Source organism: Chlorocebus sabaeus, chromosome 24 (assembly GCF_047675955.1).
Source record: "Chlorocebus sabaeus isolate Y175 chromosome 24, mChlSab1.0.hap1, whole genome shotgun sequence".
In the NCBI taxonomy this organism is placed as follows: Eukaryota; Metazoa; Chordata; class Mammalia; order Primates; family Cercopithecidae; genus Chlorocebus; species Chlorocebus sabaeus.
Genome location: NC_132927.1, coordinates 79,356,722 through 79,369,729, shown reverse-complemented (window position 1 = coordinate 79,369,729; position 13,008 = coordinate 79,356,722). Strand labels below are relative to the sequence as shown.

Here is a 13,008-nt window from a genome sequence, read left to right as displayed (position 1 = left end):
AGCGCTGGGATTACAGGCGGGAGCCGCCGCGCCGGCCTGCAGGGCCTTTCTTGGTGTGCAGTTGGTGCTCGGCACCGGAGCCCAGGCGGCCTTCCCATTGCCTGTGTGGGTGGCGTGAGACACAGCGTAGGTCTTTTTCCAAGCAGGGAATTTCTCAGATCTGTGGCTCTAATCTGTAACCAGCATCGGCTGTCGCTTTTAACTCCTCAGTATCGTGGAAGACCAAACCTCCAGCCTTCCAAGCCTTTGTTAGGCAAACGTAAAACATCTGTAATTGTTTTTGTTCAGCAACTGGTTGAAGCCTCAGAGCGGTTGAAATCCCAGGCCAAGGAACTCAAAGATGCCCATCAGCAGCGAAAGCTGGCCCTTCAGGAATTCTCGGAGCTGAATGAGCGCATGGCAGAGCTCCGTGCCCAGAAGCAGAAGGTGTCCCGGCAGCTGCGGGACAAGGAGGAAGAGATGGAGGTGGCCACGCAGAAGGTGGACGCCATGCGGCAGGAGATGCGGAGAGCCGAGAAGCTCAGGAAAGAGGTAGCTGTGGGGGTGGTTCAGGGATGGTGTCTACTGGACTTTTGTATGACTTTTATAAAACGTCTTTGGAATCTTGGGCTGCATTAGTATAAAAGGGGTTGGAAATTTTCTGTGGAGCCAAGTAAGTTGATGGGCTGAGCATTGATTTTGTTGTTCTCGTCCCTCAGTATCAGTGAAACTACAATAAGGTTCTTGTGGTGCTGATTTTCTTTAATTCCCTTTTAAGTAAATAGAGGGTGTTTATACTGTGCTATGATGTGGCCTGGCTTATGTGAATAAGTCCACACAGGGCAGGTGGCAGTAGAAAGACAGATCACGGGCGGGTGCGGGGCTCACGCCTGGAATCCCAGCCCTGTGGGAGGCGCTGAGATGGCTGGATCGTTGAGCGTAGGAGTTGGAGACCAGCCTGAGCAACATGGATGGCAAAACCCCATCTCTACCAAAAAAACAAAAAAATCAGCTGGGCGTGGTGGCGGTCACCTGTAATCCCAGCTACTTGGAAGGCTGAGGCAGGAGAATCGCTTGAGCCCAGGAGGTGGAGGCTGCAGGGATCCGAGATTGTGCCACTGCAATCCAGCCTGGGCGACAGAGTGAGACTCCCATCTCAATAAAATATATATATGTATATATGAAAGGCAAATCACAGCAAAGCACAGTTGAGGCCGCCTGCCGAGGTGAGCGCCTCTGAAGTGTCTTGACGCAGCACTCGTCGCCACTGTTGGAATGATTGCAACCCCAAAGAGCTTTCTTATGTAGGCTACAGCTCTCAACATGCACCATGGCAGAAGTTAAAGCAGAATTTTGTTAATGCAATGAAAACCCATTTCATGTTAACATATGTAACATGTTTAATGAAAAGTAACTATTTCTTTAAAAATTTGGCAAGAAGAATGGCATTTTTTACATTTTGTTAGCTTTTCTTTAATATCTGGCTGAATAGAAAACGGTCGAGTTCTCATGGCTGTTTCTTCAGTCTGTTTTGCTGCGCTGTTTGGGGTAAAGTGCGTGAAGGAATCCTGGCTCCCACACACAGCTAGTTAAGAAAGGAAGGGCCCTGCCCACCGCTGACAACGTGTCAGGACCGCGGGGGTTTTCAGCCCCTGCCGCCCTAGGTATTCCGAGTGTTCTGCTGTGACATGTTTTAAGCAGTGGTTAGTTTAGAACTCTATGAAAGTTTCCTTGATAAATCCCATGAATGAGAAGGCCTGGAAGCACATGCTTCTGCTCCTTTCAAGTTCAGGGCTCTTTGTTCTTTAGCCACAGAGGACCTGTTTGTTTTCTTCTTAGACAGTCTATTTTGCAACCCAAATATATTGGTAGTTAGAGGCAGTTAAAACTGAAGTTAGTGATACCCCTAATGAGGAATTAGCATTCCACCTGCGGGGGAAGTGATACCAGTGCCTGGGATTCGCCCTCGAGTGGTTTGGGCACAGGCAGAGATGAAGCGGGCTTGGCTCCAGAGCTCACTGTTGAAGCTGGGTGCGGCACGCGGGTTTGCTATTCTGCTCGCTCTTGTGCGTGTTTGAAATGGCCCATTTAATGAATGAATTCAGGTTCTACAGATATCAAAAGTACTTGTTTTCACAAATCAGTGAAATTTAAATTTCAAGAAATTTATCCTTCTTGAAATTTAAAAGTATCAATTTAAGCTAGAGTTGAACGTTGTTTTATTACTAACCAACCATCCCAGTTGAACCCTGAAGTGTATTCCTCAAACTTCCGTTTGTGGTAAGATTTGATGAAGGGCAAACACGCGCAAAGCTCCTTTGAGGTCTTGTTCTTGTAGAGGTCCCGTGGGTGCTGCTCTAACTGGTGAAGTGGAGCTCGCTTTGTGTTAATGGAAACCGGATCTTCCTCTTGTAGCTGGAAGCTCAGCTTGATGATGCTGTTGCTGAGGCCTCCAAGGAGCGCAAGCTTCGTGAGCACAGTGAGAACTTCTGCAGGCAGATGGAGAGCGAGCTGGAGGCCCTCAAGGTAGTGCTGGGCGGGGCCTCTGCCCTTAATGAGAGGAATGCTCATCTTTGCTGATGCCACCACGTGGAAGCCACCTTGTGTAGTGTGTGGTCCAGGCTGAGTGTCACCCGAGGCTGTTGAGGCAAGACCCGTGTGTGGAGAGGTGGGGGTGTGACCCCTGCCTTTGTGACTGCTTTCATTTTTAAAGGCCAAGTTCATTTGTTTCCTTTCTTATATAAAAGTTTAAAGCAGTTCACTATAAGTCCTAGGAAAGTAGTATCTCATTTCCTGCTCTAGCCCCGTCAGTTCATAGCCTTCTTCACGTCGTGGTATTCTAAATTCAGTGCAGCTGAGTTTTGGAAAAGCTCCTTAAAGCCTGTAACCTGCTGCTGACTGGGGAGGAAACAGACTGGCCATCAGTCAGGGCCTGCTGGTGGGGCTGGAGGGTGGCCAGGAGGCCGCAGAGGGCGGGAGTGGGGAAGGCCGCAGCAGCCGAGTGGGCGAGGGGCTGGGGGCGGATCTCCTTGGCAGTATAGCGTGGCCTGGGTCTCCTCGTGTGGGCTGCGTGTGATGGGTCTGCCCTCTCCCTTCCCCTCGGTGATCTGGTAGCTCTTCCTCTGGGACATGGGCCTGAGATGCTGTTCCTCTCTGGCAGCGTGGCTGGGCTGGACCTCAGCGTGTGGTGCCCGAGGCTCTTGCTCCTTTCTCAGCCCTTGAGTCTCCTCTCTGCACGGCAGGCAGAGTGAGCTTGGCAGACCAAAGCCGGATCACATTCCTGTGCGGTCAGGGACTCCGTGGCTCCCCAGCTGTCCAGCAGCCACCCTCCTGCCCACTCCAGCCCAGCAGTGCCTCTCCCACCCCTCCCGTCCCAGCCACTCCAGACACACTGGCCTCTCTGCGTGCTGCAAGCACTGCCAGCACGTCCCACCTCACTCCAGCCTGTGCCCTTGTTCTTTGCCCCTAGCCTGACACCTCACTTAATAGGCCAGCACCTTACAGATGCCGCCCCAGCTATCCCGGCACGCCTTCCGCTCCCTACAGCCCGGCTGGGGTGCGCAGCCCCTCCGCCCGTTTACTGGTTTGCTGTCAGTTCCGGCCAACCACGTGAGAGCAGAGACCTCAGTGTCACCCCAGTCACAAGGAGGGGCCCAGCACAGAGTCAGCCCTCAGAAGAATGCTGCAGGCCTGAATGAACAGGGTGTGGGGCAGAGCTTCAGGGTCCCAGGCAGACCCCGGGCACATCCCCCTGCAAGGCTGTCTCCTGCTGTGACCCCCTAGAATCTGAATCACGTTAGCCAGGTCAGCTACATCATCTGGTGTAGTCCAGGCATACACGGTCCTTGGGAAGGTGTCTGCACTTGCTGGGGGTGAAAGGGGATGAAAGGACAATGTGACCCTTGACACAGAGGTTCGTCAACTTATGTTAACCTTTGTCTTCAGATGAAGCAAGGAGGCCGGGGAGCAGGTGCCACTTTAGAGCACCAGCAAGAGATTTCCAAAATCAAATCCGAGCTGGAGAAGAAAGTCTTATTTTATGAAGAGGAATTGGTCAGACGTGAGGCCTCCCATGTGCTCGAAGTGAAAAATGTGAAGAAGGAGGTGCATGATTCAGAAAGCCACCAGCTGGCCCTGCAGAAAGAAATCTTGATGTTAAAAGATAAGTTAGAAAAGTCAAGGCGAGAACGGTAGGTTTTCATGAGCTCCTCAGTTGAGAAGATGAAAGCTGATACCTATGCCATAGATCATGAATATTAGCTAAGTTACGAGCTTTTAAAACTGTTTCTCGCTCACCTTGGCAGGCATAACGAGATGGAGGAGGCGGTAGGTACAATAAAAGATAAATACGAACGAGAAAGAGCAATGCTATTTGATGAAAACAAGAAGCTAACCGCTGAAAATGAAAAGGTAATTAATTCAAAGTACCTGAGTTAGCACTTTGTAGGGAAATTGTAATTTAAAAAATTTTTTTTTATTTTTAATTTGTGTGGGTATGTACGTAGTGGGTATATATGGGGGAATAGAATGTCGTCATTCTTGAGTCTTGAAAGTTTGGTATCTTTTTTTTTTTTTTTTTTGAGACAGAATCTCGTTCTGTTGCCCCAGGCTGGAGTACAGTGGTGAGATCTTGGCTCACTGTAAGCTCTGCCTCCCGGGTTCACGCCATTCTCCTGCCTCAGTCTCCTGAGTAGCTGGGACTACAGGCGCCCGCCACCACCACACCCGGTGAATTTTTTTTTTTTTTTTTTTTTTTTTTTTTTTGAGATGGAGTCTCGCTCTGTCGCCCAGGCTGGAGTGCAGTGGCGCGATCTCGGCTCACTGCGAGCTCCGCCTCCCGGGTTCACGCCATTCTCCTGCCTCAGCCTCCCGTGTAGCTGGGACTACAGGCGCCCGCCACCACACCCGGCTAATTTTGTGTGTGTGTGTGTGTGTGTGTGTTTTTAGTAGAGACGGGGTGTCACCGTCTTAGCCAGGATGATCTTGATCTCCTGACCTCATAATCTGCCCGTCTCGGCCTCCCAAAGTGCTGGGATTACAGGCGTGTGCCACCGCGCCCGGCCTTATTTTTTGTATTTTTAGTAGAGATGGGGTTTCACTGTGTTAGTCACGATGGTCTCGATCTCCTGACCTCGTGATCCACCGGCTTCGGCCTCCCTAAGTGCTGGGATTACAGGTGTGAGCCACCGCACCAGCCGAAGTTTGGGATCTTTTTACAGTGCAGTCTTGTGCCATATAACGATGCTTCCGTCAGTGACAGACTCTGTGTACAACAGACATCCCATACAATTATAATACTGTCCTTTACCTCTTCTCAAGTATCTGTTGAGATACACAGATACTTAGCATTGTGTTAGAGCCATCGGCAGCGTCCCGCACAGCAGCATGGTATGCAGGGTGTGGCCTGGAATTGACAGGCTGTGCCACAGGGCCTGGCGTGCGGCAGCCACACCATCTAGGCTTGTGTGAGTGCATTCACGCTGCGTGCACAAGGACGTGTTTCTCAGCCCGTGTTCTTGCTGTTTCACCACACATGACTGTTTTGATTTTTGAATGAAGTAATGGCTTTGGTCTTTTAAATAGGATGTTTGTATTCAGCGAAAAGGTGCCAATTGCCCGAAGTCACTAGCTCTATCAGTTTAGGTTTAGATTTGAGTTGAAATGTGACTTAAGCTAGATACAATGAAAAAATCCGTATCATGAACTTAGTTTAGAAAAATCTCATGACGGTTAAAGAAAACTTTCAAAGTCTTCAAAGGAACTTCCAGTGTTAATGCCAGCATACTTAAAGGATGCCCGATTAACAAGTTCTGTGGTGAAATTGTTTCATTTCAGCTCTGTTCCTTTGTGGATAAACTCACAGCTCAAAATAGACAGCTGGAGGATGAGCTGCAGGATCTAGCAGCCAAGAAGGAGTCAGTGGCCCACTGGGAAGCTCAGATTGCGGAAATCATTCAGTGGTACGTGCGCGGCCCCATTAGCGGCCGTAAAGTGACTCCCTGCTCAGTCCACGAGGCCTGTCCCACCTCTGCTGCCTGATCCTGTGCTCCATGCCAGGCCGTGCCTCTCAGGCTGGGATGCAGGTCTCGTTGCTATTCCCCAGAACTTCTCATGTCTGAGGCAGTGGTTCTGTTGGACTGGAGGTGGAGACACGCCCCCACCAAACCACTGAAGGACTTGGGGCGAGCCGTTCACAGCCTCGCGTTCTCAGAGATACAAGAGGCAGAGCCCTCCCGAAGTGGCTGCAGAAGCAGCAGGGGAGACTTGGAGCGAGCTGGGACCTGCCCTCCGCTCCTAAGGTGTGAAGTTGTAATTTTTAAAAGAGTTTTTATCTTTAATTTTTGTGGCTGCATGGTAGGTGTATATATTTATGGGGTAATAAATGATTTTTTCATTCTTGAGTCTTGGAAGTTTGGTGTCTTTTTAAACTGCAGTCGTGCCATGTAACGATGCTTCCATCAGTGTGATCCTGCGTATACAATGGGTACACTGTGGGCACTCTGGCTGACGTGACGCTGTGTCACTGTGTCCCGAGGACGGCGGGAACGTCCCCTTGTTGTTTGGCTTCTCGCTGATAGCTATGCTTCGTGAGACAGAACATCTGTTCCCTCCTCCAGGGTCAGCGACGAGAAAGATGCCCGGGGTTACCTTCAAGCTCTTGCTTCCAAGATGACCGAAGAGCTCGAGGCTTTGAGGAGTTCTAGTCTGGGGTCAAGAACACTGGTAGGTTTTGTGTAATGCCTGCATTTCTATTACTGAATAATTTGTTAATGGTTTTAAGTGTGAATGTGACATTTAAGTACTATTTAGGGAATTACAGCGATGCAAGAGACTTCTGTGCAACCAGTTCCCCAGTTTAAGGAATGCTAACATTTGCCAGCTTTCAGATCATCATGGCTTCTCTCGATGGCATTCATTCGTTTAGCAAATAATTATTGAGCACTGAGCTCTGTGGTATCAAATTAAGACTGGATTCTGCCCTCAGAGAGCTTTATTAATTTTATTGGTTCATTTAGTGATCTGTGTATTTTATTTTTTTCCCCCCGAGATGGAGTCTCACTCTACCACCCAGGCTGGAGTGCAGTGGCGTGATCTTGGCTCACTGCAACCTGCACCTCCTGGGTTCAAGTGATTCTCCTGCCTCAGCCCCCCAGGTAGCTGGGATTACAGGTGTGCATCGCTACACCGGGCTAATTTTTGTATTTTAGTAGAGAGAGGGTTTCGCCACGTTAGCCAGGCTGGTCTCAAACTCCTGACCTTAGGTGATCTGCCCGCTTCAGCCTCCCAAAGTGCTGGGATTACAGGTGTGAGCCACCACACCTGGCCTTCCTCTGTCCATTTTCTTCTCTTTACCATTGTAGATGAAAAATGAAGAATTCTCATTTGTGTTCAATGAAGGTTTTTGGTTTAAAAAAAGAAAAATCAGCAAGATGGCATCTCTAGACTTCTTTCATACTTCCTGAAAGTTGATATCATACATTGGGCAACTCAGTAAGAAAACAGAAGGGTGATGTTAGTGAACTGGCATATTCCACTGTTGCTTCATCCTAGGTCACTCCGTCTTTCTTCCCTTATTATTTTAGTCTTTTTTTTTGTTTTTAATCACAGGTAGCAATGAGTAATGACATAATTCCCAGGATGGTAAAATCACAAAATGTTTCAAATTATGAGAAAAAGATAACCGAACCCTATAATGTACCTTAAGTTTGTAAAAGGTCCAGGGTTCAGTGGACCCAAATACAAATTGCACTACAGAGGCTGGGTGCAGCGGCTCATGCCTGTAATCCCAGCACTTTGGGAGGCCAAGGTGGATGGATCACGAGGTCAGGAGTTCGAGACTAGCCTGGCCAACATGGTGAAGCCCTGTCTCTACTAAAAATACAAAAATTAGCCAGGCGTGGTGGCGGGTGCCTGTAATCCCAGCTACTGGGGAGGCTGAGACAGGAAAATCGCTTGAATCTTGGAGGCGGAGGTTGCAGTGAGCCGAGATCACGCCATTGTACTCCAGCCTGGGCAACAAGAGCAAAACTCCATCTAAAAAAAAAAAAAAAAGAGGTTGTACTACAGAATCACTTTTATTCTTCTCAAAGATAAAGTAAATATTCTTTTTTAGAAGATTTCTAAGGAAGAGTAAAAGTCATAAAATATCAAAACTGAAACTCCTGAGGCACCTCAATAATTTAGAGTTAATACCTAAGTGAGACAGTAATGGCTTAAGGTTAGACAAAGATAACTTATTTGTTAACATTAGTTTAACAAGTAGATAACTGAAAGTGGCATTTTTAACACCGTAACCATGTCGCAAGGATCCACTGTGGAAGGTGCGCCGCAGCCAGAAGCTGGACATGTCCGCGCGGCTGGAGCTGCAGTCGGCCCTGGAGGCGGAGATCCGGGCCAAGCAGCTTGTCCAGGAGGAGCTGAGGAAGGTCAAGGATGCCAACCTCACCTTGGAAAGGTACTTGGTGCTGGGGTCTAACTCTGAGTAGGAGCGGGGGCTGTGTGGCCTTCAGCCAGCCCTGAGCCTTGTGGGCTCTGATGTTCCTCACCTGGAAAATCGGGGCCACAGTGTTTACTGGCACCTTAGGAGGCAGCGAGTCGGGTTTACCTGCAGGAGCCCTGAATAGCAGGCCGTTCTGGCACGGAGGAGGTGGCCACAAGGGTGCAGGGCCTCGCCTGCCGCGGGGGTGTGCAGCGCGGTGCAAGCCGTGTTTTGACAGCAGCGGGTGCTTGTGCTCCCACACTGGGTAGTGAGACTCACACCACTGTCTGACAGGAGCCCCTCCCACTGCTTAGTCACCTCCATGCCGCTCCATTCACTAACTCAGGATTGTTCCTTTCAAGCTAACGCAAATATTTTAAAACAGGTTGAAGATGGCATTCTCACTTGAAATTTTTCTCTAACTCCAAGCAGTAACGAGAGTGCCATTTTCACACAGCAGTAAATTCAGTCAGTATTAGCTGAGAGTTTCCTCGTTGCAGATCCTGTTTTATAAGGATACGATAATGAAAGTCAGTTTCATAAAAACCAGGCCAGCTCTACTGTGCCATGAGGCAGACGAGGACCTAGAAGGGACAGTGTCTTTAACAGAATTACTAAGTCCCAAATCCTGTTAGTTTGGGGCTAAAAGAATTAATGGTAATAGGTTTCAGTTAAATTGACTTCCTTTGTACTGGGAACTGCTGTAAGACTGTTCTGTTAAATCCTGTGACCTTCCCACAGCCCAACAGGACAGGCACTCTTGTTACTCCTGCTTACGCACTCTGCAGGTGATTTGCCCACTGTCACCCCACTGATAAGTGGAAGGCCCCCCCCGCCCCCCACAAACTGCATCCCTCCTGGCCAGCTGTGTTCCCCGTGGCAGCCTGACTTTCTCTGTCCCCTCCACGAAGTTGCTGGAATTGCAAGGCTGCCGGTACGGGTGGTGCTGGTGCTTCTTGATGCAGCCACCATCTTGCCAGTTATGGGAAAGATATTGACGGGGCTGATGGCTGAGCGGCCTGGGCCCTGTGTCCCTGGAGAACAGAGGACTCGCCTGGGAAGGAGATTAGGAAGGTCAAAGCTCCGTTAGGCCATCATGAGACACACTTCCTAAGCCATGACTTTTTAAATTCCTGCTTGAATGTTTATATTTGAAATATTCATACTGTTTGTAGTGTTCGCAGTAGAAAGGCCCAGCATGAGCTGCCGTGTTCTGAACAGTTCCCGGTGATGGGGAGAAACCCCGGCCCTCTCATCCTGACCTGCCCCATACCGCCTCATAGACAACCTCTTCTCAGTGCACTTAAAGCCATTTATTTTTTATTTTAGCAAACTAAAGGACTCTGAAGCCAAAAACAGAGAATTATTAGAAGAAATGGAAATTTTGAAGAAAAAGATGGAAGAAAAATTCAGAGCAGATACTGGTAAATTAACATCAGGCAGTTCTGCATTATTTGAATATAAATATTTTTCAAATGAGTGGTTTTATTTTCTTTTAGACTTAATAGTTACTTTAGTTACGTAAAGTACCTACAGAATTCCAAAATCAACATTTTCAAACAGCATCTTCAAAGATATTTTCCCCAAAGCTAGCCATTGTTTTTGGTTTATCCTTGCTTTTTTGTGTGTGAAACAGTCTCGCTCTGTCACCCAGGCTGGAATGCAGTGGTGTGATCTCGGCTCACTGCAACCTCTGCATTCTGGGTTCAAGTGCTTCTCCCACCTCAGCCTCCCAAGTAGCTGGGATTACAGGCACACGCCACCACCATCCCTGGCTGATTTTTGTATTTTTAGTAGAGATGGGATTGTGCCATGTTGGCCAAGCTGGTCTGGTCTGCAGTTCCTGACCTCAGGCAGTCCACCCACCTCAGCCTCCCAAAGTGCTGGGATTACAGGTGTGAGCCACCGTGCCCGGCCTGTCCTTCCTTTCATCTTGAAAACATGTGGCAAATACACACAAATCTAGGCACACATTTGCATCCCCTGATTACATAAAAGGCATCATTTTGTGCTGGGGGGGGCCCCCGGCCCCCTCTGCAGCTACGCTGTGCACTGCCATGGGCTGGCCAGCTGCTGGGATGGGCTATTCCCTGGCATTTGCTGTCATAGAAAGTGCTGCCAGGAGTGGCTGAATGGATAGGACATTTCCTATTTTTGTCGGTGTATTTCGGGATAGAGTTCTAGAAGTGGGATTGCCAGGGCAAAGGGCAAACATGCCTGTACACTCATGCTACTTGCTGACGGACAGGCCTCCAGAGGCTGTGCACTGACACTCCTCCTACTCTGCATGAGGGGTTTCTGCCCCACAGCCTACCCACAAAGTAGGATTTCAGACTTTTGGATTTTTGCTGCTCTGAATAGGTGAGAAATAGCATCTCCGTAGAGGTTTAACTTGCATGTTTCTCATAAGTAAGATGGAGCATCTTTTTATGTGTTTGAGGAACTTTTGTATTTTGTGCATTTTATATTTTTATTGTTTGCCCACTTTTAAAAATTCAGGTTATTAGTCTGTTGGATTTCTAAAAGCCTTTTGCATTATGGGGATTAGTCCTTTTGTTTGTGATGTAAGTTGCAAGTATTTTCCTTGTTTCTCTTTGTCTTTGCTTATTCATTTATTTATTTTTTTGCAAAATAAAAGTGGTTTTGCAGCCTGGCATGGTGGCTCATGCCTGTAATCCCACCACTTTGGGAGGCCGAGGTAGGTGGATCACTTGAGGTCTGGAGTTCGAGACCAGCCTGGCCAATATGGAGAAACCCCATCTCTTCTAAAAATACGAAATTAGCTGGGCATGGTGGTGCATGCCTGTAATCCCAGCTACTCAGGAGGCTGAGGCAGGAGAATTGTTTCAATTTGAACCTGAACCTGGGACGCAGAGGTTGCGGTGAACCACAGTTGCGCCATTGCACTCCAGCCTGGGCAACAAGAGCAAAATGCTGTCTTAAAAAAAAAAAAGTAGCCGGGCGCGGTGGCTCAAGCCTGTAATCCCAGCACTTTGGGAGGCCGAGACGGGCGGATCACGAGGTCAGGAGATCGAGACCATCCTGGCTAACACGGTGAAACCCCGTCTCTACTAAAAAATACAAAAAACTAGCCGGGCGAGGTGGCGGGCGCCTGTAGTCCCAGCTACTCGGGAGGCTGAGGCAGGAGAATGTCGGAAACCTGGGAGGCGGAGCTTGCAGTGAGCTGAGATCCGGCCACAGCACTCCAGCCTGGGCGACAGAGCGACGACTCCGTCTCAAAAAAAAAAAAAAAAAAAAGTGGTTTTGCCATCTCTACTAAAAATACAAAAATTGGCTGGGCGTGGTGGTGCATACCTATAGTCTCAGCTACTCAGGAGGCTGAGGCAGGAGAATCACTTGAACCTAGGAAACAGAGGTTGCAGTGAGCTGAGATCTCGCCACTGCATTCCAGCCTGGGCGACAGAGCTGGATTCCGTCTCTCAAGGAAAAGGAAAAAAAAGGTGGTTTCAAAATTTTTTGTGTGTCAAATTTTCAGTCTTTTTCCTTTTTTGAGTCATAAATAGGAAAATACAGCTAACTCCCAGTTGTTGGAGGGATTTTCCCATGCTTCTCATACTTGTGTGGCTTCATGATTGATTGATTGATTGATTGATTCAGGGTCTCGCTTTGTTGCCCAGGCTGGAGTGCAGTAGCACGATCAGGGCTCACTGCAGCCTCAACTTTCTGGGCTCAAGTGATCCTCCCACCGCAGCCTCCTGAGTAGCTGGGACTACGGGCACGTGCCACCATACCTGGATAGTTATTGTTTTCTTTCTTCTTTTTTCTGGAGATGGGGTTTCGCAGTATTTCACAGGCTGGTCTTGAACTCCTGGACTCAAGCAATCTGCCTGCCTTGCCTCCCAAAGTGCTAGGATTACAGGCGTGAGCCACCGTGCCCAGCCTCATTTTTGTAATTAGAATACTGATCCATTTGAAATGCGCTCTGACATACAGTTTGAGGAGTATATCCAGTTTTGTCTTTTGCTAATGGCTGGCTAGTTGTCCAGCAGCAGTTATTAATACCAGCTATTTTTCCTGCTGATTTTATGTATGACTGTTGTCATGTACAGGATCACCATGGGCACTTGGGTCTGTTTCTGGATTTTCTCCCGTTCCATTGTTCATGGGCAAGAACCATGTGATTCTTGTTTTTTGATTCGTGTTTTTGTGTGTGTGTGACAGGGTCTCACTCTGTCACCCAGGCTGGAGTGCAGGGCACGTGCAGCCCCAATCTCCCCAGCTCAGGTGATCCTCCTGTCTCGGTCTCCCAAGTAGCTGGGACCACAGGCACATACCACCATGCCCAGCTAATTTTACTTATTTTTTTGTGGAGATGGGGGTCTCTCTGTGTTGCCGAGGCTGGTCTCAAACTCATGGCCTCAAGCAGTCCTCTGGCCTTGGCCTCCCAAAGTGCTGGGATGACAGGTGTGAACCACTGCGCCTGGCCATGATTCTTATCGTAGAGACCTTAGTGAATCTGCTTTAATACCTGATCGATCTACTACTCCTCCACCTACCCCCAGCCCAGCCACCCCTGTGGTTTTGTTTTT

General features: G+C 48.7%; 1 protein-coding gene across 2 annotated transcripts in view; it reads left to right on the top strand.

The window, feature by feature from the left end:
• CDC42BPB (CDC42 binding protein kinase beta) overlaps positions 1–13,008 on the top strand; it is a 129,387-nt gene that overhangs the window by 87,129 nt on the left and 29,250 nt on the right. For both annotated transcript variants that reach the window (XM_037984569.2, XM_007987923.3), the window contains exons 13-20: positions 289–531; positions 2,395–2,505; positions 3,925–4,169; positions 4,284–4,389; positions 5,815–5,939; positions 6,597–6,702; positions 8,286–8,434; positions 9,788–9,882. In XM_037984569.2, coding sequence (XP_037840497.1) covers positions 289–531; positions 2,395–2,505; positions 3,925–4,169; positions 4,284–4,389; positions 5,815–5,939; positions 6,597–6,702; positions 8,286–8,434; positions 9,788–9,882 — 1,180 coding nt within the window. The remainder of the gene's footprint in view (positions 1–288; positions 532–2,394; positions 2,506–3,924; positions 4,170–4,283; positions 4,390–5,814; positions 5,940–6,596; positions 6,703–8,285; positions 8,435–9,787; positions 9,883–13,008) is intronic.